Below are 27,500 nucleotides of genomic sequence, written 5' to 3' on the forward strand. Positions count from 1 at the left end.
TGCTGTGAAGTCTTTTTAACATGGGAGTCTGTGGGGATTTGCTCTGTTTTGGAGCCCCTAGTGGATGAAGGAGGAACTGCAGTTTTATACACTTCCGCATAGGCTTCACTTTTTTTTTTTTATGTCTATATTGTTAACAGGTTAAATTAAGATGATATTAAATTAAGTTTATATTTATATATTATGCATTAAGTTTATAAAATTACACAATAATAATTGTCTAACTGAAATACTATCTTCTACGTTGTCTACATGAACACTTTTGGAGCCACAGTAAAGGGGTCACTTGTGAGATGTGCTAAAATGTGTAAATATCAGCAATGCTGGTGGAGAACAAAGAAAGATGACACATTGCATAACTGAGAAAAGGCTTGCCTGAAAAAGTGCACACTTACAGGATGAATGTGAATGATGCAGCTGCAGCTATAACCTGTAAACTGACCCAAGCCCCTTTCAGATCACAGTACAATATGTAAAATTCATATCTGCAAAGGTAAAATTTGATCAAATGAAAGTTTACCTTTGCAGATATAAATGTTAAAAATTAAATTAGAGAGGTTTTAGTCCAGGTAGTTGTCTCCAAAATAGCTATTTTAGCACAGTTAAGCAATATTTTCTCAATATGCTCCTAACTTCGGTACCCCATGTTAATCTCTCTACGTTTGTGTAATTTCTGTTTTTACCAGCATCATCATGATCCAATAAGTCATTGATTTCAGTGTTTTAGTTTAAGCATTATACCTGCATGAGTATTTTGTTGTCTCATCGCTTCACACTGGCTGCTGTAATGTTTTCATGTATCTCTCTGAGCCATCTGTGTTATTTAGTTGATTTTCTTTACAAAAGAATTTCATCTGACAAACAGGCCTGGAAGCACTTTGAGTCACTTGTTTGTTTATTTGCTTTGGAGCATCTTAATTCAACTGTGTCTGCCGAAAACTGTAAAAACATACATGAATAGTAAAATAAGCCAAATAAAGACAGGAGAAACTAAAAGCACAGCAGGTGCAGAGGTAAACCCAGACAGTAAATACAGCAAGCTGATCCATGATAGGGAAATACCGCTGATAAAGAAACAGGAAATTAGCATGAGAAACCTGATAATTGTTCGTGTATTTACACTGGGGAGGGAAGTAATTGATGGAAAACAGGTGTGGCAATCAGCTGACTGAGAGCAGGTGAAAAGCAAAGCGGTCTAGCAAACAGAGAAGAACAAGGAGGTAATCTTGAATGTCTTGAGTTTTACTTGTGAACCTTTCAGGCTGCGTGAAAAGAGCTACAAGTGTCTGAAAAGCAGCCATGAGAAGAGCTGGTTGATTCTTCAAATACCAAGAAAAGCAGCTCCAACGATTCCTTCATTATCTCCTCAAACATACTGTGTAACAATCCAACTTTCCTTTCTAAAAGAAGGGACATAATTCTTTCCCATAGTTCCTTGTGACTGGAGCTTTCATTACTGCGCCTAGTTATATTTATCCAGTTACACTGATTCATGTGGAGGCGCAATAACGTGACCAGAGGGGTGAACATGAGCTGGCTCTGACAGCATGATTCACTTCTCTGACATTTTCTTTTCTTTCTTAATAACATATCTTGTCAATGAAATCAAATTTTATATTCTGTTCATTCAAACTCATATGTTACATTGTCTTTATTAACAGACTGCATGAGATGAAGCACTTTTTTTCTGGAATATGTATTGAATATTTGTACTTTCAGTCCTGCAGACCTGCATGGCAGCTGCAGTTGACCTTTCCCAAGTCCTTCCTAATTTCACCTACCGCCTTTCTGTAACCACGTGATGTCTTCAGTAAGGTCAAAGAAAAAATCTTCAGAAAAGATGACAGCAGGAAGATGTCTCACTCATCCGTCAACTGACAGAAAAGAAAAGAAGAAGAAAAAAAGAAAATCCATTTATAAAAACAGCAACAACCTAAACGAAGCAACTGAAACCAGAGACTATGACAATGATTATGTCTGATGGTAAATTTAGTTGGGCCCGGCTTAAACCCAGTCAGAACCAACTTGGAACACCACAGAAACTGCAGACAAACCCGTGTGTGACCGTTATCTGCACACCAAATTTAACCCTCATGAGCCCCACATAGACATGCGGGCTGGGTCTGGAAAGTATGGAATCAGATTTGTTTCAGAATCTCCAAGCAAGACTTTTTAAAACTCAAGCAAAAAACAACAATTAAAACCAAAACTTTGTAAAACTTAAGTTAAAAAAAATGATCTCAAAATAAAAAATTATCAATCATCATGAAAACTATTCGACTTTTATCTTGTTAAATTGAGTAGTTTTGTTTGCAGTTTCCCTATTCTTCTTTCTCTCTTGTCTCTACTTGGTTGCGCTTCACAGTCTTTGGTTTTGATTCTCGATTGTTTGGTTTAATTTCTGACACAAACCTTTCTTAGGACGGGCTCTTTTCAGGGGCGCATTCCGATTGGCTTGGTGAGTTTTGGAGTGATACAGCTGTAGCCCAGATGTTGTTTAAACCCTTATATATGTATGCCAAGTTCAGCTTTGAGTTATGTTTACACCCATGTCTGTTTCATCACTGTGTGCAGTTTGCATCGGTTTCTAGATACAAGTCTAGAGTATACTTTTATGGGGAAGTGTTTAACTACTGTGTGCTGAAAAGTGAGTGTGGCTGAGTTCATGAGGATCCAGAAGTAAACAGTTAACTATTCTTTTAATGGTTTTAAGGATGTTTACATTGTCATGGTTAAGCAGCACAGATGAATGCTGATGATTAAAGAAAATGACCATTAAACAATAACAATTCCACAGTTTCAAATTCTTTGTCAGAGACTCAGAAGTAGTTTTAATTTTAATTTTAAACAATCGAGAATCAAAACCAAAGACTGTGAAGCGCAACCAAAACAGCGAGAAGAGAAAAAGAGGAAACTACAAACAAAACTACTCAATTTAACCAAATAAAAGCCTAATAGTTTTCATGATGACCGATAATTTTTGATTTTGAGATCATTTATTTTACTTAAGTTTTAGAGAGTTTTGGTTTTAATTGTTGTTTTATGCTTGAGTTTTAAAAAGTTTTGCTTGTAGATTCTGAATCAAATCTGATTCCATAGAATTGATCCTGAAGTAAACACAATATCAGTACAGGCGGTCCCAAGGTTACGGAGTTCTCAACTTGCGTCATTTTGACTTTCTTTTAATAAATGTAAATTTAAAAGAAAAACAAATAGAGCATGTATATTTATTTTATTTTAAGTGAAATATCTATTTCAATTGCCTGTACTTTTTTCCATTAACATTATGTATAATATGTGTATTTTGGTAGTTATAATGTCATTTAGGGGATATTTATGGGTATTTAAGGGTAAAAATTCGACTTATTTAGGGTTACGCCGCAGCGCAGGAACAGAACTCGTTCATAAATCCAGCTCCCCCTGTGGCTGTATGTTGAGATCTTGTAGGTAGTATTTAGATACCTGCATTACAAAACTGGTGCAAGTGTGACATGTTTGCACTGCAGTTACACTGGCATGTTCATGGAAAAGTCAGATGTACGGTACTATTAGGTCAGGGAACCTGTTTTTTTTACGATAATATGTTTCACACAGTAGCTGCTCGTCATTTAATTTGATGCAATTTAGCACAAAACATTTAATGTTATTGCTGTAACAGTTCTTGTTTCGTAAAACCCATCTAACAAGTAAACAAACATAAAAAAATCTGTCAGTGCATGTGGGTTTGCTTTGTAATTTGCATTTATTTAAAAAAAAAAACTTGTTGAAATCTAAATATACAAAATACTCTGCTTGCTGCATCTGGCTGGAAACATGTCCTGAGAACTAAAACAGGAACCTGTACATTTTTACCACATCCAATAAAAAACATTTATAGATATACTCCCAGCATGGATTTATGGAGCATAGTGTCAGTTTATGACCTATTTGCTTCACTGCCTGACATGGGTCGCCATATATGGCTCTTGGTTCAGATCAACCATCTCATTTGCTATGTGCGAGTTGATGCTTTAGCTTTTTTAGTAAAATGTTATGAAAGATATATAGATTACAGTTAAATCTGTTTGAAAAGTTTGTCTTGTCATTTCTCCTAATAAATCAAAAAAGCTATAAAACTTCTGAAATCACCATCTGCTTTGGTTGTATTACCTGATAAATAGTCAGTTACTAACGCACAACCAAGCTAAACAAAGAAGGTCTTCCTCACCTCTGCTTAACACCAGCTTAGTGTTGCCATACAACCACAACAAACTGGTTTTAAATGCAAATAATTCAAGTCTTAAGACACAGTGGATGTATAATGAAGAAGGCTGACTGAGCTGCTTGCAGAGCTCCAGGCTCTCTTTCAATCTTTTGCTATTTTGCTGCTGGATGCTTTTTTCTTCTTCTTCCAGGAACCAATTTGCTGATAAAAACCCACAATTCACAATTCTTTCTGACAGGACTGGAGTAGGGCCAATTTTCAAACTGTGAGTTTTATTGTCCAAGAAGTGTCCACTTCTGTTTAATGTGCAGGAAATTGAAAGAATAAAACAAGAGTTTTGAGCCTCTTGTAGGATTTATTAATAAAGTACAATTTCATTTCAGTCAAAACAGTCTGTACAGCTTCAGTTTTTACTTTTCTGTTGTCAGTAGAAATGTGGATTTACTCTGTAGCCTTTAGATATATTTAGAACCTTCTTGCCTAAATTTGAGTTATTGTTCTTTTAAGAAGGGTAGAAAAACACAGGATTGCTTTATTATCTATATAGGTAATAGATAATTAAATAAAAACATCTTCTTTAATCTTAATTTCAATTTAAATTCTAAGAAAATGTGCTGAAAATAGATCATTTTCAGACTTATCAAGTCTTTACAATGGTTCTGCAATACTACATCAGCCTGCAAACACTTTCAAGCTTTTTTTTGGGGGGTACTTGAGTTGTCTAGGGTCTCTTTGCATCTTTACACCATATTTTCACATGACTGTAATGGTTTATTCCACCTGTGTCAGTGTGGGAATGGGATACTGCTACAGTTGGCTGGTTGCATGGAGTCACTGGTGTGGAAAGTGAAACGTGCACGTGCGCTTCCACATTTCTCTGAACCCTGTTATTGCCTGAGATAGAAGGCACCAGCAAAGCAATCATGAGCGCAACAACAAGCTTGCAGCTCGTACGGTGATAAAAGCACAAGACTCACCAGCGGCATCAGCGTCTGCAATCTGCTGCTCTTACAGGCAGCCTTGTTCAACACAGCATGGATATCTGGAACAGCTTCTTGACCATATAATTGCCTGAAACATAGCACCTTTTTTTTTTTTTTTTACCTAAAAGTGCTGGCAGTAGTTGCATGGAAGAAATGAAGCAGTTATTTTCTGTAGGTGGCCACATACAGTTTTTTCTTTCATCGTGGAAAAAAGTTTTGAAAGTTTTTTTCTTTTTTAACGTGTCATCACCTAAAGGCAAACGATAAAGCTCATGCAGCATGATAATGATCATGACATATGTTCAGCTAGCAGTGGAGACTTCTGACGGTCATATGAACTGGATGCTTGCTTTCAGTTCTCTTCTGAAGCTAGTTTTCCATCATTGATCACTTCAGGCCACCTTTAATTACCTGGAAAATTTCCATGAGCAGGAGTGGAACTGCGTCCCATCACAGCTTGAACTGAATTTTCATGCCAGATAAAAGACTGATAATTCCCTTATTTAGAGGCATTTCTGCTCACATCTGTTGTGAAATGCCATTTATGCCTCTGGGAGCAGGAAATATGAGACGGGACGGAGAAAGACAGCGGTACGACACTCGTGTTGTTAATGATGCCGTCTGAATTAATTAGACTGAGAAAAACAGATCCAGATGTAGTGAGAAGTTTCTCATCGTGTTTCCTGTCAGCGGTGGCAGGTAGGCTGATGGATCCTCGTAGGTGTAGAAAAGAACAGAAATAATCAGCAAAGGTAGAAGACGGCGGTGGCAGAGGGGACATCTGGGGTTTTTCTTGTTCATCGGTTGGCAGCGATATGTTTATACTTTACTTTTGGCACATGTAGGCTAAACATGTGCCAAACCAAACCTTTAGTCCTCCTGCAGAAATACATAACTTTCCAATGGTCAGGGGGTCCTCTGCAACTTGAGTCTATGATGAATCATGTCTTTAAAACCTGGATTTGCTTTTATTCTGATTTCTGCTGGACGGTTTTGACTGTTGAGAAAAGAGTTTTTTGACTGTTTTTCGTGCCTCATAGATGAGTAGATTAGCGTTATTAAAAAAGATCTTCCTTATCTTTCTTTTGTTTTGTTTTGTTTTTTTGCTACAGGACATGACTATTTTAATTTAGCATTTAGTTTTCTGTGAAAAAAATAAAGAAAAAAGGCATTTAACGTGTTGAATGACTGATGATTGGAGTATTTAATGGATGTTAAAATAATAATGTGTTTATTTGAACTTAGAGTTAACTTTATTAAAGTTTGTAGCAGCAGAAGGAAAAATAGCACATAAAAATTTGATAAATATGTTTATAAAAAATAAAGTGGAAATAATGAAAATAAACAATAATAAATAGATTAAACAATAAAAAAATCTACAAACAACTGAGTAACTCCCCGTTCTCCACTGCATCTATACTCTGAGCTCTTTATGTTCTCATTCCCCCGCTTCCTTTTGATTTATCTATTTATTGATAATAAGAAATTTGCAATTATTTACTGATGATTACTACTGAAACAGGCAGAACATCATGAAAACTAAAAAGCCACTTCATCATTGGCGAACGAATCATCCATGGATAAATAGCTTATGTTTTGGAAATACAACAGAAGTTTTAAGCTCTTACATTTGTCCTCCAAATTCATATGGACTGAAGCATTTTGACATTGGTAGGGACATAAAAATTGACCCACGTATGCTAGGGTTTGCTTTTTGTATAATTTTTTTGTTTAGTTTTTGCACTTGTGGTATTTGGATATAATTTAAATTAGAGGAGAAGCAAAAAAAATTTAAAAAAAACAATATGTGACATTTCTGACTCATTGCAGTGGCAAAGAATTGATCATGTTCGAGGAAATGATCATTTTTATACAACCATGATTATAATTTTTATTTTTTAAAAAAACAACATGTTATTATGGTCAAGTTTTTGCAGGCAACAAAAATGTCTTTTTCAGTCGGTACAATATTGAAGAGCAGATAAGCACTCCATCGTTTCCATATTGTGACTTGATTAAATTTCAATTAATTATATAACTGCATGCATGTGAAGGAGGCAAGTTTTTTGCTGAGTCACTACTATTATAACCATTATTAAAGACTCCACAGCAGCCATTAAGTCTTTTTGCTTCCCAAAATCTTACTTTTGAAAAAAAAAAAAAAAAAAAAAAAAAAAAAGGGAAATAGAAAACATGAACAAGATCTGAGGCCTGGGATTAACATACCCGGTATATCTCTCCGTTACCTGGGTTAACTTACCCTTAATTTAACTTTGCCTACTTCGCCACGGAGGAGCAGATATCCAGAAATAAGAGGAATTTAAACACATCATCCAGGCCAAAAGCGACACTGTTACCACAGCAACTGCTAGGGAAGCGCCACAACATGGCCGACTCTGTTATGCGTAACTTCAGTACATTATATAATATTTATATATTAATTTATTAGACTTTTAAATGGACAATATGCTGCTACTCTGATTACTTCGTTACAGCCCAGGCTCAGGCAGAACTTCTTCGGTTTCTTCTTTATATTTAGATTCCATTATAGGAACACACACACACACACACACACACACACACACACACACACACACACACACACACACACACACACTTTGGAAAACTAATTACAAGCCATGAAAGCACGAGTAACTGTACGTTCCATAAATTCATGGTTCTGCAGTTCTGCGTTATGATTAACCTCATTACTTCGGGTGGATTGGTTCAAGTCAAGAATTTGATTGGCTGTTTTGATGATCTCCCAACATTATTATAAATTAATTAGTTTTCCACTGTCTAAGCACAATCCCACAGCCGTCTGCACAGCTGAAGTGTTTATCTGGTAACTTCGACTGAAAACTTATTGTTTTCTGGAACCTTAGCTAACATGCAGAAAGCTGGGCTTCAGACTGGTTTTATCATATTTGCTTCTGAATTTCTGACAGAAGATAAAACCACCATTAGCACCACACTCTGGTATTAGCTAGGGCTGGGCGATATGACCTTTTAGTAATATCCCGATATTTTTATGACATGTCACAATATACGATATATATCTCGATATTTACCTTAGCCTTGAATGAATGCTTTGGTGCATACAATCACATCAGTAAGATGATTTTGTGTCTCCATTAAAACATAATTGTTCATACTGCATCAAGATATGATGATTTTAAACATTCATGCCAAAAGGATGAAATTGTAACGAAGCAAACTGATCAAAACCGTATTTATTGAACAGTTAAAGTGGCAGAAACATGTCATTTTAAAACAAAATAAAGTGCCTTTGCATGATGTAATAAATGCAACGTATGAAAATAGGTGCTCTGGGGGGGGACTTTTCAAATGATGAACTATTATAAGGCTTTGCTTTATGGATACGTTTTTGAGTTGTTGTGTATTTTTTTTAATCGCAGAGTTTAGCATAGAAATCAGTCTTATAATACAGGCAGAATGTCCTCGTATCGTCTCCAATAAACGGCTTCAGCCAGCTTTTAATTCAGGATTTGATTCCCACTGCTTTCTGTACTTTCTAGAGACATGACGAGCTAGATAAATATGCTTGTGTCACACACACAGTGGATGAGGTGAGTAAGTGACAGAGACTGTGAATGTAATCAAATAGAATTATTATTTTTGCGTGACGTGAAAAACTGTGTAATTTATGTCCCACTCTGTAATCCAGAGCGGGATCAGTGGCGGATTTGGCTGTTCATTGTGACTGTAGGTGGAGTCGTGCAGGTGTCCTCTCTGCTCCTCTGACTGGCTGCAGCTGCAGCCGGAGCGACTGAGTGCTTTAGGACGGGGAGAGACTCTCGTTCTGACAATAACTTTACAATATGCGCTTTAAAGTCAGTCGCCAAAACACCAGGAAAGTCTCCAATAACTCCCGTAAAAGTCGCTACATTTGTCGCTTGTCGCTTTTCACAGAAAAAGTTACCAAGTTGGCAACAGTGGCCACACGCTGCCTCTCATGACGTAGCACGTAGCTCACGTTATGTACGTAACTAGGTGCTCTTGCTTTAACTCTCTGTGCAAAGCGGTGCAGAGTCGAGGAGGAGTGAGAAAACCCCGCCACAGCTAAAAACAACTGTGTGACAACAGGATACTCGAATATGACGAATATAGACATTTTCTATATCGCACAGAGGACTAGCCACGATATCTCGATTATATACGATATATCGCCCAGCCCTAGTATTAGCTAGCACCAGCTCTGTCAACAGATGAAACAACAACATCAACAGCCTGTTAGCAAGATATGGAAACACAGAGTTGATTTTATTTTTTGACGTGAATAGTTGGGGCTTGGTGGGATGATCCGTGAGACGGGAAAGGGGTAAAAAGCCGGGATGTTGAGCAGAGGAGTCCAGGTAACGAGCAGGGGTCTGAACCAGGGAATCAAACTACGGAGAGACCAGGGACAGGTTAGGATCAGAACCAGGAAATTGAGCCAAAAAACAATCTTTGGGGCAGGTGTGTGTATGTGTGTGTGTGTGTGTGTGTGTGTGTGTGTGTGTGTGTGTGTGTGTGTGTGTGTGTGTCGGGGCCTGGGAAGGGAAAGCAGGAAAATACTGCGACCGGTTGCGAGGTCCGACAATGACAGACTGAAGAGCTGCTGCAGATAAAGCTGGAGAATAAATAAGGGACTGGTGTGATGGATTAGTGAGGAGACTGGCTGAACTGGAAGCTGACTGGAGTGGGCGTGGCCGTGGCAGAGACCAGTCAGTTGTAACATCATGACACTCAGGAACAAGTCACTCTCTTCTGATTAATCCTTTTATTTTATTTTATTTTTAAAAAAGCTTTATTACTACTTTACTATTTTCTTCTGGGATAAATAATAAATATTAAATATATAAAATGAATTCATTTCATATCCTTTTGTCTTTCTGAATTACAATTAAGTTTTTCCTTTGCGTTGGATCACGCATGTTAACACATGCCATTGTGCACACCATTCAATAAAAAAGGGATTATGCAGATGTTGCAGAATAAAACAACAGCTGCACAGTCCATAGCTTCACTCTTGTTCATTCATGAGAAGCAAACAATTAAAAAAAAAAAAAAACTGTTCCGGCTTTTATAGTTTTCTTTCAAATGAGCCAATCTTAAGCGGAAATTGGTGCATATAATTACTGGTAATTAGAACTAGATTGGCTTGAAGTCCTCTCTACGCTGGTTCGTCATGGAGCAAGCTCGGCAGCCTTTGATTAGTCCATTATGCCACGCTTGGAGCAGCTGTTTATTTATTTATTTACTTATTTATTTGCATGTGCTTGTAAATATGCATGAAAAATGTATAGAAGTTTGCTTTATAAAATGATATGAAAAAAAAGCCATGCATGATCGCTGATTAGACTTCCACACTGAAAAACAAACAGGATAGAATTAAACACCACAACCATCAAAAAGGGCATTAATAATCAGAGCGAACAATAAAATGTAAGATGTCAAAAGCAGAAAAGAGCTCGAGTATAAAGACAGAGAGATACATGAAAGAAAAATCAAAAGGAACGTAATTAAAGTTAGAAGTACGTGTGTGTGTGCAGGTGCACGTGTGTTTAGCTGTGCATGCCTATGTGTGTGCTTGCATGTGTGCAGGTTTATGTTTACCTGGGTTTATGAGCCTGATCGAAGATTATCGCTGTCAATCTTCACAGACTTGCAAAGATTTGCAAATATCGAAGCAAGAAAAATGAAACATAAAGCAGACTGTACTTTTCCTTTTTCCATCAGGCTCATTTCTCAGCATCCAAACATCCTCATTAGCATTTATCCTCGTTTGCACCTGACTTGCTTGTCACGGATTTGAACTTTTTTTCCCATGTTGTGTCTCAGCTGAGCTGCAGAAAGATGCTGTTTGACATGAAATGCTTTATTCAGGTGATAGTTAATGGAAAGTTTTAGAAAATGCAGGTATTTTTGGAGCTATATGGATGTTAATCTGTATGTCTGCTTTGTACCACAACAACTTTTTTGTATCCTTTCTCATTAAAGTCGTTTTTACTTTATATTCAGGCAGCATGTTCAGGCTTCTCTTCTGCACACCACTGTAGGAATTTTGTTGTTTCATCAGGCTGCAGACTTTCCACCTCTTTTAAGAGCTCCTTCCAGATGCTAGAGATGTTAAAGATGTGTTGTTTAACACTCTGGGGACGCCGGCATCGTCGGTGATGCCAGGGACCATGTTGTGTTTAATCGAGCATAGCTGTCGAACCATAAAAGATAGAAACGTACTTTTTTCCCTCTTAATCGGGAGACTCCGGGCTTTCAGACGGTAGTTCCGGCATCACTGTAGCCCATTCATAGGTGATAGAGTGTTGTGTCAAAATAGGTGTTCCAATCAGAGCCTTTGTCTTTGACGCATGACACGTGTTTGTCCAATCAGAGCCGATGATGCCTCAGGAAACGCCTCCAAACAGTGTCAATCACTCTGCATCGGTGTCATTAGCAGTCGGATAGCTGCCTTCTGTACTTACAAGGCCGATAAATTATGAAAACAACAGCTTTTACGCACGTATACCATGCGTAATTGCTCAAACAAACATTTGCATTACTCAAGTAGTTTGTTTCAACATAAACGATACGACGTTGTATCAGATGTATAACTTGGTAACAGATACAGTGTGTGCAGCTGACAGTGATTTCAGAGAGCTGCGGTGCTTCAGTCCCCTTCAGTACCTTTACGGTGTGTTCAGACCAAACGCGTTTTGGGCATCAAAAACGGTCAAAACGCTGAACGCTTGACGCTGGTCACTAAACTGCCACTTTTGTGTCCGACGCCCAAGACGCTCCCAGCGCTCCTGCCACGTCTGCCGCTGTGTGTCTGGAACGAGCGGCAAACGCGGCGGAAAAGAGAGGAGGGAGGCGGCGCTTTTCTTCCGGTCAGTTTGAATGATGGCGGAGTCAGTAGAGAGATGGCATGGTTTTATTTAAGAAGTAAAGCTAGAGGACGTCGTTGTAGGGCAGTAATAGTAAGTGTTAATGCAACAAGAGCTGCACTCAGCAGAGAGCCGCCGCCGCCCCCAAACAAAGCGTTGCTAGGCAACGTATCCTGCTACACTGCCAAATCCGTAACATTCAGCTTTTTAGCAGGGAATGGTTATCCTAAATATTGCACGGAGTAATGGCATCTCAGCCCCGTGTCTGGGTTCACCACAGGAATCCTCCAGGAGCTGCGAGCTGATCGCTCTGATTGGTTGACGCCCCGCGTCGAGCGGCCAAAGTTCAGCTTTGTCCATCTCTGGCTTTTGACGTGCGGAACGCTTAAGAAACTTCTTAAATTTTCGGCGCGTTCCGTGCAGAACGCCGACACCCAAAACGCTCAAAACGCGAAGCGAGAAAGCTCGACGCCCCCTTGCCACGCCTCCCCATAGACTTTACATGGAAACCTGCCGTTCTCGATACTCAAAACGCGTTTGGTCTGAACACACCGTAAGTCATGCTTTGAAATTATAATACTCTTTATTTCAAGCAAAGCAGCCTCATTTACATAGCAGTTTATGATATTTCAATTCAAAATAAAAAAATAAAAAAACAAGGTATAGGACATCATGGGGCATTGAAAGGTGATGTTTATTAGCATTTAAACAAAAAAAAAGTCAGGTTTATTTCTCTAAAATACCTTTGGTCCTCAGAGGGTTAAAGCTAAAAGTGAAAATTTATCCTTGAGTAACAGGACAAACATCTTTATCAGTGCAAGTGTGACCGGCGCAGCACTGCCGTGGATGTAGTTTTGCGTTGTGTAAATGACCAGTAGAACCAGCGCTCCAATTCAGCCCAAATCATCAGCATGTTTATTCTGCACAAAATGACATGGAGTGCAGCTGTATGAAAAGCAGTGGAACCCAACAGATGAGCCGACCCAGTACTCCTGCCCATGACAAGAAACCCCGTTTAAGTCAGACAAGAGCGCGCTGCACATGCGGCGCCGACTAGCTAACACACATACTGCTAGATAGAGTTTAAAACTTAAAAACATTTTTTCCTCCTCTACTCTTACTGCATATGAACTGGGGACACAATAAACTTAGTAAACTCGTTTCTCACATTCGTTCTTTTTTTTTGTTTGTTTTTAAAGAAACCTTTCGAAAGCAAGTTATTATTAAGTGCTCCAAACAGGCTTACCTTTCTCCGCAGCAGCCGGAAGCAGACTGAGGGAGGAAGCGCTTTTCCCGTGATGACATCACGAACAGTTACGAACGTAAATTAAATTAATCACGAAATTCACAAATTAATTGTTTTTGCTAATAACACAAAAAAATGGGTACATACTAAAACAAAATACAGAATATAAATTAAATAAATGAATAAAACGAATAAAGAAGTGAAGGATTTTTGGTGTAATGAATGACATTTTTCTACATGTTATACAAGGACACTGAAAATATGTCTCAATTTCAGTTACACGTTATTTTATGTAACATGTATTCTAGAAAAGTAGTTTTCCTTCATGCACATTTAATGTTATGTACCTAAAAAGACATAACTTTTTTTTCAGACTTGTGTCTTACTTCGGCACTTCAACAACCAGATTTCTCATGTGCACTTTGGCTTGTTATGCTCTCATGTCTCTGTCTTAAAGATAAAGTTTTGTTTTTCTTTTAAAAAAAAAAAAAAAAAAAAAAGATAAAGTTTTGGACAAAGAGGAAATATATACTTCTTAGAAAAAGAACTTTATTGCAATCCAACCCCCATTCTAATCTTATCCAAAAACAAGCCTGGTTATTTTCTTTACACTTGATGAAGTCTCCAGAAGTTCAGCTCTGCCCTGTAGTGACCTGTTACAGCCAAACCACTTCATTCCAGCTGTTATTCATCTTCTTTTTTTTTTTTTTTTTTTTCTTTTAGATCAACCGATGTCATGTCACGGTTGTTGAGTGACATTCAAATGAGTTGGCAGTCATCCCAGTCAATGGGGAGTTGTTTTTGCTTTTTGCCAGTCTGTTGCATTGTTGGCCCCTGTGTCTGTTGCTTGACCTTGTTGTTATAAACTGTTGTCTTTGAAATTTTAATGAGGCAACTTGACACTCGCTGCTTACCTCTGCCAGTAAAGCCAAAACTGAAGGCTTTTTTTTTTTCTCCTTTCCTGAAAGCTGTCCGACTGTCACGGCATGCTCATTATTTTCTTTTCAATTCCAGCTGCAACAGACCGCTATTAAACAATTGTTATTGACAGTTAGTGAAGTCCAACCTAGCAGCTATTAATCACGAGACAAAGTATTGCCTGGACTGGTTCCCAGCCCTTCACAAGAAAAAAAAAAAAAAAAAATCATGCTTTCTTCCCAGTATAGGACTATATCAGTGACAAGAGCAAAACGGTTCTGAGCACATTTCCTTGTGTTTACACCTAATATAGCTTTGCTCTCCCTCAAAACTCTGCAAGTGTGCTCTAAAGAGGCTTGTTTGCATGCAAATATATATTTTGCATCACTTCAAACTCTCCTCCATCATTTCAAAGTGAATGTGGCACATGCAAATGTCCTGCACTCCAGTCAGAGCACATTTCTCTGCACTCAGACTCCCTCTGAGTTGTCATGAAGTATTTGCTCTCGGGTCTTTTCTGCAAGCTTTTGAGCCAAGATCAGAGAAATGCTGCTGTACTGTAATACATTACTATACTGGCTTGATCGTTTAATTGCAGCAAATCAATGCACACCAATGATCCTAGTATATTAATCATATTTACAATGTCTCCTAAATTAGTCATTTACTATCAGCAACCTTCCTTCTTTTACTCCATTGGCAATAACTAGCATAATACCAAGACTTGTTAAGCTTGACATTAACATGGAAATGCAGTTTTCTGTCAAATTGATAACTTTTCATCTGAACTTAAGGAGATGTGACACTTGACCCACTCTAAGACACCGTGTTGTTACCTTCTCCTTGACAAATATCATCAGATAGCAACTGAAAAACTGGCCGTAGGTTCAGCTTGTATGTTAGCCAGTTAGCTTAAAAAGTGGAAGGAAAGCGGCGCAAACAGCTGATGGGATCCCTGAAAAGGCAACTACATCTGCATACCAGCTACTTTAAAGTTCATTAACTCAAGCACAACATATCTAATTAAATTTATATGCATTAAATTATGCCTCATTATGTAAATTCAGAGCTATCATTAGCTTTTGTTTTGTTGCTAGATAACACCGACTTGCTTCATATCAGGCGTGTTCCAAATACATTCATCTTTAGTTTAGTCTTTCTTCTTATGTAATGTTCCCTATATGCTGTGTCTGACGTGAAGCTTCACTGATGTTTGCCAACCACTGACATGGTGGAGCATGTCCTTGCTCACGTGACCTTGTCTGCTACGTTTTTGAACCGACTCTGTCACATGTTTTAACATATTATAGTTACTCCTGACTGCATGAAGCCATTCCAGGCTGTAAAAGCTTGACATATTCGGAGAACATCGACATGCAGCTGACACAGCAGCTGTCATGTAGATTGAAAGGCTGCAGGTTACTCAGAGTAACATGGACTGTTGCAAAGGTCAGATCTTAGAAATTGACATGTTATTCTAACACTACAACATGAGCTCTTCTGTGTGACTGACAGGTTTTATTTTCTAGTAGAAAAACATGCCAGATTATACACAATTTTTTTTTGTATTTATTAAAACAAAAAAAAAAAAAAAAAAAAAAAAAATGGTTGTGGATTTCCAATTAGAGGCCCCACAAAGCAGTCAATCTTACCCAGTGTTAGCCAGAATATATCCTCCCAATACCACTAAAAAGAAAAGTAAAGATATTTGTTTCTGGACCAGTTTTGCTCCAGCATGCTCCAAGGCTCTTGGAAATGTTTCTTGAGATTTGTCTCTGATTTTTTTGTTATATTTCACTTTGGCCTTTTGATGTTGAAAGGAAGAATGTCTGTGTCCATACAGCTTCTTTTTTTGGCGCAAATGTTCTGTCAGGGTGTGTGAAGGGTATCTTCTCTTGTTATTTCAACTGAGCGTTTTGGTTTCTTTCTTCCTTTCCACAACTGTCTTATCACAACAAAGCATCTCTATTTCAACCACTTCTTATGTTACATCAGATTTTGTTGGTGATCTATTAGTGCATATTTTTTCCACCATGAGCAGCCACAGAGGAAGCTTGCTTTCATATCGTTACCAGATGAGCCGTCCACAACTCAATCTGACAGCCATAGTCCAAGGAGAGGTCAGTGTGGCACAATCTGTCAAAGACGTTAAACAGGAGCTAGTTGAAAGGAGCCCAGGACAAGAGACTCCTTTCAATGAGAAAATCGGCCTCTTACAGCTTCTGTTTGATTTGTTGTCATCAGCACACTGTTTGGCCATTTTAGCAAACTGTTACCAGCGCTAACCGTCCAGCCCTATTTACTCCCAAAACTTTCTTTTTACTGATTATTTCTTCGGCAGTCGGTCATTTGACAAAGACGGAAAGAGGTGAAACAAGTTTTGCTTCCATTTTAATAGAAACAAAGTTATTAACCAAGGCAACTGGTTAAAAAAAGATGATACCAGGGCTTTTTTCCAAAAACGCTCACATTTTAAACTTCAAGCATTTGCAATGTTTAGTGATTTTCATTTTAAAGTGGAAACAACAAAAATTAGGAAAATTGCTTGATTTTGGTTTTAAAGTATGCAGAACAAAAAATAAAATCACTAGAATACAAACACAAAAATCATTTTATTTTCACACCATAAGTGGTGATTTATCTGTGCATGGGGAGGCTTTGTTGGCAATGGGACAACAGGTTCAGGTTTTACACAGTTTAACACCGTTTCCACCAAGCAATCTGGCTGATTACGAAATGGTAAGCTTTCTCTTATTTTGTTTGTTTCCCATTTCAGCTGAACTCCTTGTTGAAAACAGACTTTTGTTTCAAGTACAGCATGTTACCATTTTATGAGAACAAATTTGGTATAGTACAATATCTCTGAACCTACTGTGCAGTTCTTTGGGATAACGTCCCTCAACATGCCTTTTGACATCACCAACCGCCTCTCATGCAGACCTCGGCACTGCACCTCTGAGCATCATTACCACCAAAGAAACATTTACTTGCATTATTACGACTGTTGAGAAAAGTTGCCGAGACCAAAGAAACCAGTATCATTATTAATAAAACTTTTTAACTTTGGGTAAGTTCAAGTTCTTATGGTCAACACAACATCTGGGGATGCATCTGCAACTCTGAAAATGAAGTGAAATCCATACATTATGAAGACAGAGGACAGACAGATGGCGCCATCCGTACGGAAATTTAATGCTGGGCATAAATAAGTATTTATATATATATATATATATATATATATATATATATATATATATATATATATATATATATATATACACTTATTGTGTTTGCTTCATATTATGTTTCCTTAAAATCCTTAAACCTCTTCTGGCATTTAGTATGTATGGACGGCAGTTATTTAAGCCTTGAGCACTGATCATCCTTAAACTATCATAGACCCTGGATTGTGCATCTTTTGTTTATAACAGCCTGGATAGTCTGTTTCATCTGTTGTATTTAGATAAAAAAGATGAATCATGGACTCATTTGTATTAAGAACTCGTATGTTTTCACACTAACTTGATAAATAACTTGTAGACTATAGTTTTTAAGTTTTACTTTCTGGATACAGAAGTGGACTGTGATGAGTAAAAACAGTTTTCCAAGGTAATCCTTTGTCAACATGGCTGCATTCATCATGATCCCATCTCATAGTGCCTGTCAAGGACTCGCAGGTTGTGATCATATTAGTTATGTCTGCCCTTGGCCTTCACACACTGAATAAATTCTTTTTAAAATATGATACACTGTAGATGTTGAAAGGGCAAAGTTCTACACAGCTTCAGTGGAGCTCCTTTCATACCCAATCTTGACACCCTCACCTGTTAATTGCAAGAATATTTCAGGCCCTTTAATTAACATTTTAGAATATTTTCTGTCCTTTGCCTCTCAGCATTTGAGTGTGTGTGAATGTGCGTTGGTTCGTGTGGGTCTTTAATTTTCATGTGAAATTATTTTAACATTTGTTTAACTTTTTTAATACAGTGAGGGTGGACAGTAAAGACAACAAAAATCCATTCATTTGATTTGTGGATGATCTTTTAATAAATTTTGAAGCAGTGTTTTTTTTATTTTTAAACACAGGGGTTTACGTGCAACAAAAATAAGATGTTTGATGAAAGTTGAGCAAACTAAGGAGCCTGGATTTGAAGCATACAACCCTGTGTGTAAACTCACAGAAAGCAATGTCGTTAATAATGCAGAAACAGTAATAAAGTAAAGCTGAATATCTGCAATCTCAGCTGACAAGGGCAACAAGATTCAGGGTTAATCTTAATTCACTAGAAACCCATACACTCAAACTGCTCTATTCAATTTTGCAAGTAAAATAAGTAATCATGCATAAACCAAATATTTTTTTATTTGCTTGAGCAGCTTGCAGTTAATCCCCTCAGAGTAGAGTTGGCAGCATTAGTGCTGGGTTTGTCCTTTTCAACTTAATCAGAACTGCATCTGCTTCGCCTGAACCTTTCCCACTCTGTTTCTCCATCTCTCCGTGTTTATTTTCTATTTTAAAATGATATTGCCGTATCTATAAATATTTAGGAGTTTCTGAATGCAATATTCATGATGGCAGAAAGGAGTCTGATTGTACAGGTTTAAATGTCAGTTCAGCTTTTGCAGCTTTTGGCATTAAAAATGCCATAGATTCAGTTCAGTTCTTATCTCAGGGGATCTATCAATGGATTAATCGATCTATTATGTGTCTCTGTTGCTCTCAGGCATGACTTTCATCACTCAGACTGTTTCAAAATGTAGGTTTCATTTAGAGAGGAGAACACAAAGATGGTGTAACACAGCTCACATCCCAGGCTAGTTTTCTAACATATAAAGATTTTAACATACATGTGTGTTTTTCTGTCTATTTACAAATCTTCCATCAAGCTTGATATCTTTTCTCAGTTGAATTTCCAACTATATTTTGGATAGCTTTAGAATCACAAACTATTCCCAAATTATTTGGGCTTGATGTTGGGTATTTGTTACAACTGATGTCAAATTGAGAAGCCCAGTTTTGCGTCCTTCATTTCTTTTAAGTGTGACTGTAGCGTTTGCATCCACTGTCAGCCGAGGAAAATTGAGAAAGTTGAACCAGAAAAAAACAACAGTGTCACTTTAATTATTTAGTTGTCTGCATTTTTACTGTATTTAATTCTATTTATAATGTGACGGCCCCACTGTGTGCTCTGTCACCAGTTGAAGCTCAACCAAGCCAGAGCAAGGTGTGTCTGCCAGCCTAAGCCTGGGAGATCACCCTGCGTTTGTGCAGGTGGCACTGTTGTTTTACTTTGGTTTAGGTTGCTTTGGTTGTGTTGTGGTTAAGTTCCCATTTTGATTATGTTTCTTTAATAAAGTTAATTCAATTCAATTCAATTCAACTTTATTTATATAGCGTCAAATCATGGCAATGCCATCTCAAGACGCTTTACAGACAGAGAAAAAAAACATAATGAAAGCCAATTCATAATAGCCTATATAAGGAAACCAACAGATTGAGTTGGAGTGTCCAACTCAATCTCCCATCCTGAGCAAGCACACTGGCGACAGTGGGAAGGAAAAAACTCCCTTTTAACAGGAAGGAAACCTCCGGCAGAACCCGGGTTAAGGACAGGCAGCCATCTGCCTCTGCTGTGTGGGGGGAAGAGGACAGAAAGACAACAGACAACAGTGTGTATGAGTATGGCTATGAGTGTGTATGTAAGTCGCTTTGGATAAAAGCATCTGCTAAATAACTGTAGAATAGAATAAAAGAGAATTTTAGCACTGCAAGCCTATATGAACTGAACAAATCATGGGTAGACGCATCTCTGTACAGTTTGAGGAATTCTCCGCAATCCACACTGAGACAGCCATTGGATGAACTTGGCCGCATTGTGTTCAATGCAGCCAAGTTCAAACATAGTCTGGCGAAGAAGAGCATTGCACATTCCAAGCACCAAATTAACTAAAAGCATGTTTTATGAGCTGGACTAACAGATGAGTTCATCTCCCTTTGGGTGTTCATGGTTTGACCTAATGGACATGTCATACAGACAAGACCTCTGCTGCCACAACTTGACCAGAAACAAGTTTATTTGTTTGACATCCATCCATCCACAAGTGTTTAGGCTTGTTTAGACTTTTCCACCAGTGAAAGTAGCCCTTAATTTATATGTCATCTCATGTTACATTCCTGATGTTTGATTAGTAGATGTGGCTCAGGGTTGCAATCACAACTTTCTCTCAGTCCGACTGTTGGATTGCCGGTTAGCTATGATGGAAACGATCACAACAATTCTCTCACACTGTTTATCAGGACGTGCAGATCACACAATGTTAATCTGCCCTAAATGTCTACACTCTCTGGGCTGTCTTATAGCATCAGGTCACTTGTGGTCAGCTGACTTAGTCTTTGTAGCTGTTATCAAATGTGTCTATTAGCTACACAGATTTGGGACAGTTTCACTTTTAGCATGAGTACGATCAAGTATAGAACATCTGTTGTGGCCTGAAACTCAGCTTCCAGACTTGCACCATAGTCCTGGGGCAGATTTGCAGCATCTTTTAAACCATACCTTGACCAAATTATCACTTCTGGCATGGATGTGTCATGATGGGGTGCTGAGATCCAAATACAGGTAACCAGGCGGGGATGCAGGGTCAGCAGGTTTTTATTCCAAGAGGCAGGAACACTGGAGACATGGGACACCGGGAACTAACTAAACACAAAGGATCCGCACCGAGAGCAGAAAACTAAGCGTATAAATAAACAGGGACAAAACAAGAGATGAATAAACTATCGAGACCAGGTGAATCAAATGAATATGAACAAAGGCTAAACAAAAAACAAGACATAAGGAAACTAAACAGGAAAAACTACAAAATAAGACCAAAAAAAACATCCAAACCATGACAGGATGTAGATTAGTTTTCTGTTTTTTAAAACCTGAGAGCTACAGCTCTAGCTACGTTGTACCCAACTGTGCAGTAGATGCGATTACAACATTGCATCTGATCCTACATGTAGCACATGTAGCACTAACTTTAACCAATTTTAGCCAAAGCAATTAAGTGATTTTTTTTTATCACATGTACAACTATAAACATATCCCAAGCATAACCAAAGTCTGAAAATTTCTGTGCTGACTTTTGGTTGATTTGAACTCTGCAGACATGGTGCAGGTAAAGCCCCAGTTCTGCTAAAAGCAGGCTGTAGACTCCAAACTATGATGTGAAATTGGCCCAGATGCTCCCTGGTTATGGTGTGGTTGAGTAGCCTGATAACATATGAAAGGTGCTATAAAGTTGCCAGTCATGGTGAATTCTCCGCTAAATGTGCACATCGAATCACTGTCTTTGATAAACTCAAACGTCACCTCAACATAACTTTAACTATCAGAATAAACAAACCCATATTCAGACAGGAATTTAGATATTTTGATGTCTTTTGAGTGAGAATCACAGATACAGAAGCTTCCTGAAGACAAACAGAACTTGTGTGTTTATTGACGAGGAACTTTTCCTTTATTTTTCACTATAGAGACTCAGATTTTATAATCATTTTACATTATCTACATTTAATTTCTTTTTATTCTTTAAATCTCATATATAGGGATTTTGTTTTGGCGACAGATGATTTACATGTGTAATTGATCTGATGTGTAAAATCTTTTTGAACTGGCATCCAAATTGGCTTTATTTGAGCCAAATCAATTGGAACGTGTCAAATCTGTCTTTTATATTTAACAGCTCATCATCGTAGAGTGATGTATTATTCAGACAGGCTGGTGGATTAATTAAACACTTTAACATGAAGGGTAAATTAAAGTTATTTTATTGAAAGGAAAAGCATGATTTTGGGAAAACAAAATTAAACTTACTTTGTCGTCAAACAGTCACATTTTCTGGTAAAAACCAAAAGAAAAAAACTTAATTTTGTGGAATCGGCATCAAAGTTGTTCTCTTCTCTTCATGACAAATTGTATTGGTTGGTTTTGATTCAGCAACGAAGCTTTTTCTGTCTCTCAGGTCCGCAGAATGAGCTCGGTGGTGACCCGTCGCAGAGAGCAGCGCGTGCTGGTTATGGTCATCACCATGGTGCTGTGCTACCTGGTCTGCTGGCTGCCCTACGGAGTCGCAGCCCTGCTCGCCACCTTCGGCCCCCGTGACCTGTTGACTCCGGAGGCAAGCATCACGCCATCGCTGCTGGCTAAATTCTCCACTGTTGTCAACCCTTTTATTTACATATTTATGAACAAACAAGTGAGTGCTCTCGGTCAATGTTTCTCTCTTTGTCTCAGTGGCGGCTGCATCCTGCTGCACTATTTAAACCACTTCTGTTGTGATTCTGGGGCTCCGGCAGTCTTTTGCTACAAACTTAGCCCCCTTATAACTCAAGTATTTTCAAAAACATCATTTACATATGACATTATTTCCAAGCAGGATGTGAATAAGGACTGTTTTGCCAGTTGTGAGCTAACTAACAGGTAATTACAGGAAACTGGCTGCATATCTGGTGCAAACAGCTCACTTAGAACCAACATTTTCACTGCATCTAATCTGCTCATTTAAAAGTTTTAGGCTCTATTTGCTGAGAGATATTTGCATTCAGCAGTGACTGATCTTGCCCTGTGTCAGAAACCAACAGTCTTTCTATCCATTTCTGCCTTTAATGCTGGGACACACACTTAATTTATGATTGAACTTAGTGAGTCAGTGAATGACAATACAAAGGGAATAAAAAATGTCCCAATGTGGTGGGAGTGGGCTGGGAGGGGAAGTGGTAGGATTTAGATATCTAAATGGAGGAGTTATGTATGTAGTGCATAGTGATGGCAAAATAGAAAAACTGAATGACACATATAATGAACAAACTGGTGCTAATTAATCAATAATGGAAAATTCACACATTAAAAACATTTTTCACACATTAAAAACATTTATGCATTTTAATCACAGAACGTGGAACACTTGTCAGGGCACATTTTCCTGGTACCGATTACACTGTTGAACCTGTCACAGTTCTGTTATGGCTCAGCTAAAAACTTAGCAACTTTGGTGCTATATTTAGCAACTTTTGAGGCGACTATCAAAGAGTCTAGTTATTTCTTTTTTTGGGTGATATTATGGACTGATGAAGACTAACGTGAAAGCATGTGTTGTTTAGCCCCTCCTCCATCCAGAACACACAAAAACATTTATAAAGTTAAAAGTGCTGTAACATGTTATAGATCAGAGATAAAGTACTTTAAATGGCACTTTAGCTTTAGGTCTGTTCAGTTTTTGTCAAGAATATTTATCTTTTTTTTTTTTTTTTTTTTACTGTTTTAAAATTAAATGATAAATTGAATTATAATTAAATTATAATTATGTTGAAATTATCATTTTTTTTGGTCTTTTTGTTTTGGTCATCAACTAAAATTCTTTTAAACATTTTATAAAGTAGCTTTTAGTGGTAAATAATTTTAATGTGATTAAAATGTGATTAATATACATTATATAAAGATGCATTATGTAACTTTCTGACCTTAATTAAAAGTGTTTATTCTCAGTGAAAAAGTTAAAAAATTCAGTTCAAACAGGCCTATTGGCAAATATGTTTTAAAAAGGCAATACGGACACATATTTGTGTTCACATGTATTCACCTCCTCGATGGTGTTGTATCTTTTTGTCAAACTCAGATTTATTCACCTCAAACTTTTAAACTACCAATAAAAAAAAAAAATAAAAAAAAAAAGAAACAAACAAAAAAAGCAGCTCCATTATAGCGCATATAAAGTTTTTTGTGCACTGATTGGATTTCTTTTATTCTTCATCATTTTCAGTCAGTATTTCATTGTCACACATTAAATATGCAAATCAAAACAGCAATGACCTCCTGAAGGAGTCGGTAACTCTTTTTTTTTTTTTAATAAAAATGACTCAAAGAGATTTTTTTCACACAGAAACAGTTGTATTAAGAATGAATCCTTCTGGTAGTGAAACAGTTATAAGGAGGAGCTGTTAAACTTAATGCATTGCTGCATGACCGTCATTCTCATCAAGGGGATAAAAGTGCAGACCAAACATGCAAGGTGTGCTGTGTGACCGAGGTAAAGTTAGTTTGATGTTTGATATTCAACAGATATTCGGACACCCAGTCTCCCGACCCGAAGCCACCTCGTCGTGGGGTTAAGATGCACGATGCAACGGTCTTCTTAACTTCATACCTTCCATCTATATTTGAACACACAGTCTCCTCGTAATGAATTGCCGACCCTAAGCTGCTTTGTCGTGGGGTTGTGACAGCAAATTTCACCGCAGCGGTCTTCACCACCGGCGGATAGTTAGGGACCGTCAACAAATTAACCATGGCAGAATTTAAACAACTATCTCCGCAACCACTGGGGCTATGAATGTCAAAACAATTTTAAACAGTTTACGATTTATCTGTGAGTGCTACACTGCCTTTATTTTCTCCATTTTCATCTAGTCCTATTTTATATGAAATTTTAATCAATTCAAACATCAATAGGTTTTTACTCATGTGACTTACACACCTAAAATCACTGCCTAATTACTAGTCCAGTCCTGCCACACATTGCACAGCCTTTTATTTTCCTCATTTTCATCTTGTGGGATTTTATATGAATTTTTTAAGATTTCAAAGTTCAATAGCTTTTTAGTCATGTGACCTACACACTTCAAACACTGCCTAATGGTTCAGCTAGTCCTGCCACATGTTGCACAGCCTTTATTTTCCTTGTTTTCATCCTGTAGTATTTTATATGAATTTTTTAAGATTTCAAAGTTCAATTGCTTTTTAGTCATGTGACCTACACACTTCAAACACTGCCTAATGGTTCAGCTAGTCCTGCCACATGTTGCACAGCCTTTATTTTCCTTGTTTTCATCTTGGGTTATTTTATATGAATTTTTTAAGATTTCAAAGTTCAATAGCTTTTTAGTCATGTGACCTACACACTTCAAACACTGCCTAATGGTTCAGCTAGTCCTGCCACATGTTGCACAGCCTTTATTTTCCTTGTTTTCATCTTGGGTTATTTTATATGAATTTTTTAAGATTTCAAAGTTCAATAGCTTTTTAGTCATGTGACCTACACACTTCAAACACTGCCTAATGGTTCAGCTAGTCCTGCCACATGTTGCACAGCCTTTATTTTCCTTGTTTTCATCCTGTAGTATTTTATATGAATTTTTTAAGATTTCAAAGTTCAATAGCTTTTTAGTCATGTGACCTACACACTTCAAACACTGCCTAATGGTTCAGCTAGTCCTGCCACATGTTGCACAGCCTTTATTTTCCTTGTTTTCATCTTGGGTTATTTTATATGAATTTTTTAAGATTTCAAAGTTCAATAGCTTTTTAGTCATGTGACCTACACACTTCAAACACTGCCTAATGGTTCAGCTAGTCCTGCCACATGTTGCACAGCCTTTATTTTCCTTGTTTTCATCCTGTAGTATTTTATATGAATTTTTTAAGATTTCAAAGTTCAATTGCTTTTTAGTCATGTGACCTACACGCTTCAAACACTGCCTAATGGTTCAGCTAGTCCTGCCACATGTTGCACAGCCTTTATTTTCCTTGTTTTCATCTTGGGTTATTTTATATGAATTTTTTAAGATTTCAAAGTTCAATAGCTTTTTAGTCATGTGACCTACACACTTCAAACACTGCCTAATGGTTCAGCTAGTCCTGCCACATGTTGCACAGCCTTTATTTTCCTTGTTTTCATCTTGGGTTATTTTATATGAATTTTTTAAGATTTCAAAGTTCAATAGCTTTTTAGTCATGTGACCTACACACTTCAAACACTGCCTAATGGTTCAGCTAGTCCTGCCACATGTTGCACAGCCTTTATTTTCCTTGTTTTCATCTTGGGTTATTTTATATGAATTTTTTAAGATTTCAAAGTTCAATAGCTTTTTAGTCATGTGACCTACACGCTTTAAACACTGCCTAATGGTTCAGCTAGTCCTGCCACATGTTGCACAGCCTTTATTTTCCTTGTTTTCATCCTGTAGTATTTTATATGAATTTTTTAAGATTTCAAAGTTCAATAGCTTTTTAGTCATGTGACCTACACACTTCAAACACTGCCTAATGGTTCAGCTAGTCCTGCCACATGTTGCACAGCCTTTATTTTCTCCATTTTCACCTCAGGTTATTTTATATGAATTTTTTAAGATTTCAAAGTTCAATTGCTTTTTAGTCATGTGACCTACACACTTCAAACACTGCCTAATGGTTCAGCTAGTCCTGCCACATGTTGCACAGCCTTTATTTTCCTTGTTTTCATCCTGTAGTATTTTATATGAATTTTTTAAGATTTCAAAGTTCAATAGCTTTTTAGTCATGTGACCTACACACTTCAAACACTGCCTAATGGTTCAGCTAGTCCTGCTACATGTTGCACAGCCTTTATTTTCCTTTTTTTCATCTTGGGTTATTTTATATGAATTTTTTAAGTTCAATAGCTTTTTAGTCATGTGACCTCACTACCTCAACACACTAATTGCACAACAAGTGCTGATATTTTTTTATTCATTTTATTTTTATTTATCTCTTTTATTTAACTATTTATTTTATTTATTTGTCTATATTTCAGCATTTTTCTATTGTATGAGCTTACCAGTATATCATATAATTATTGCATATTTATGCATTATATTCCATCCATCCATCCATCCATCTTCTGCCGCTTATCCGGGGTCGGGTCGCGGGGGCAGCAGCCTAAGCAGGGAAGCCCAGACTTCCCTCTCCCCAGCCACATTTGCCAACTCTGCGGGGGGGATCCCGAGGCGTTCCCAGGCCAGCCGAGAGATGTAATCCCTCCAGCGTGTCCTGGGTCTTCCCCGGGGTCTCCTCCCAGAGGGACGTGCCTGGAACACCTCACCAGGGAGGCGTCCAGGAGGCATCCTGACCAGATGCCCGAGCCACCTCAACTGGTTCCTCTCGATGGGAAGGAGCAGCGGCTCTACTCTGAGCCCCTCCCGGATGACCGAGCTCCTCACCCTATCTCTAAGGGAGAGCCCGGCCACCCTGCGGAGGAAACTCATTTCAGCCGCCTGTATACGAGATCTCATTCTTTCGGTCACGACCCACAGCTCATGACCATAGGTGAGGGTAGGAACGTAGATCGACTGATAAATCGAGAGCTTCGCCTTCTGGCTCAGCTCCTTCTTCACCACAACAGACCGGCGCAGAGCCCGCATTACTGCAGACGCCGCACCGATCCGTCTGTCGATCTCAAGCTCCATCCTTCCCTCACTCGTG

At 37.9% G+C, this 27,500-nt stretch overlaps 1 protein-coding gene across 1 annotated transcript in view; it reads left to right on the forward strand.

The window, feature by feature from the left end:
- Window positions 1-27,500, forward strand: part of tmtopsb (teleost multiple tissue opsin b) — a gene marked incomplete at both ends in the record, with an annotated part of 78,281 nt that overhangs the window by 23,532 nt on the left and 27,249 nt on the right. Inside the window, one exon of the mRNA XM_079260162.1 lies at window positions 22,249-22,482. Within this exon, the coding sequence (XP_079116288.1) occupies window positions 22,249-22,482 (234 nt within the window). The remainder of the gene's footprint in view (window positions 1-22,248; window positions 22,483-27,500) is intronic.

This window comes from Telmatherina bonti (assembly GCF_933228915.1).
Source record: "Telmatherina bonti genome assembly, chromosome: 20".
NCBI classification, from domain to species: Eukaryota; Metazoa; Chordata; class Actinopteri; order Atheriniformes; family Telmatherinidae; genus Telmatherina; species Telmatherina bonti.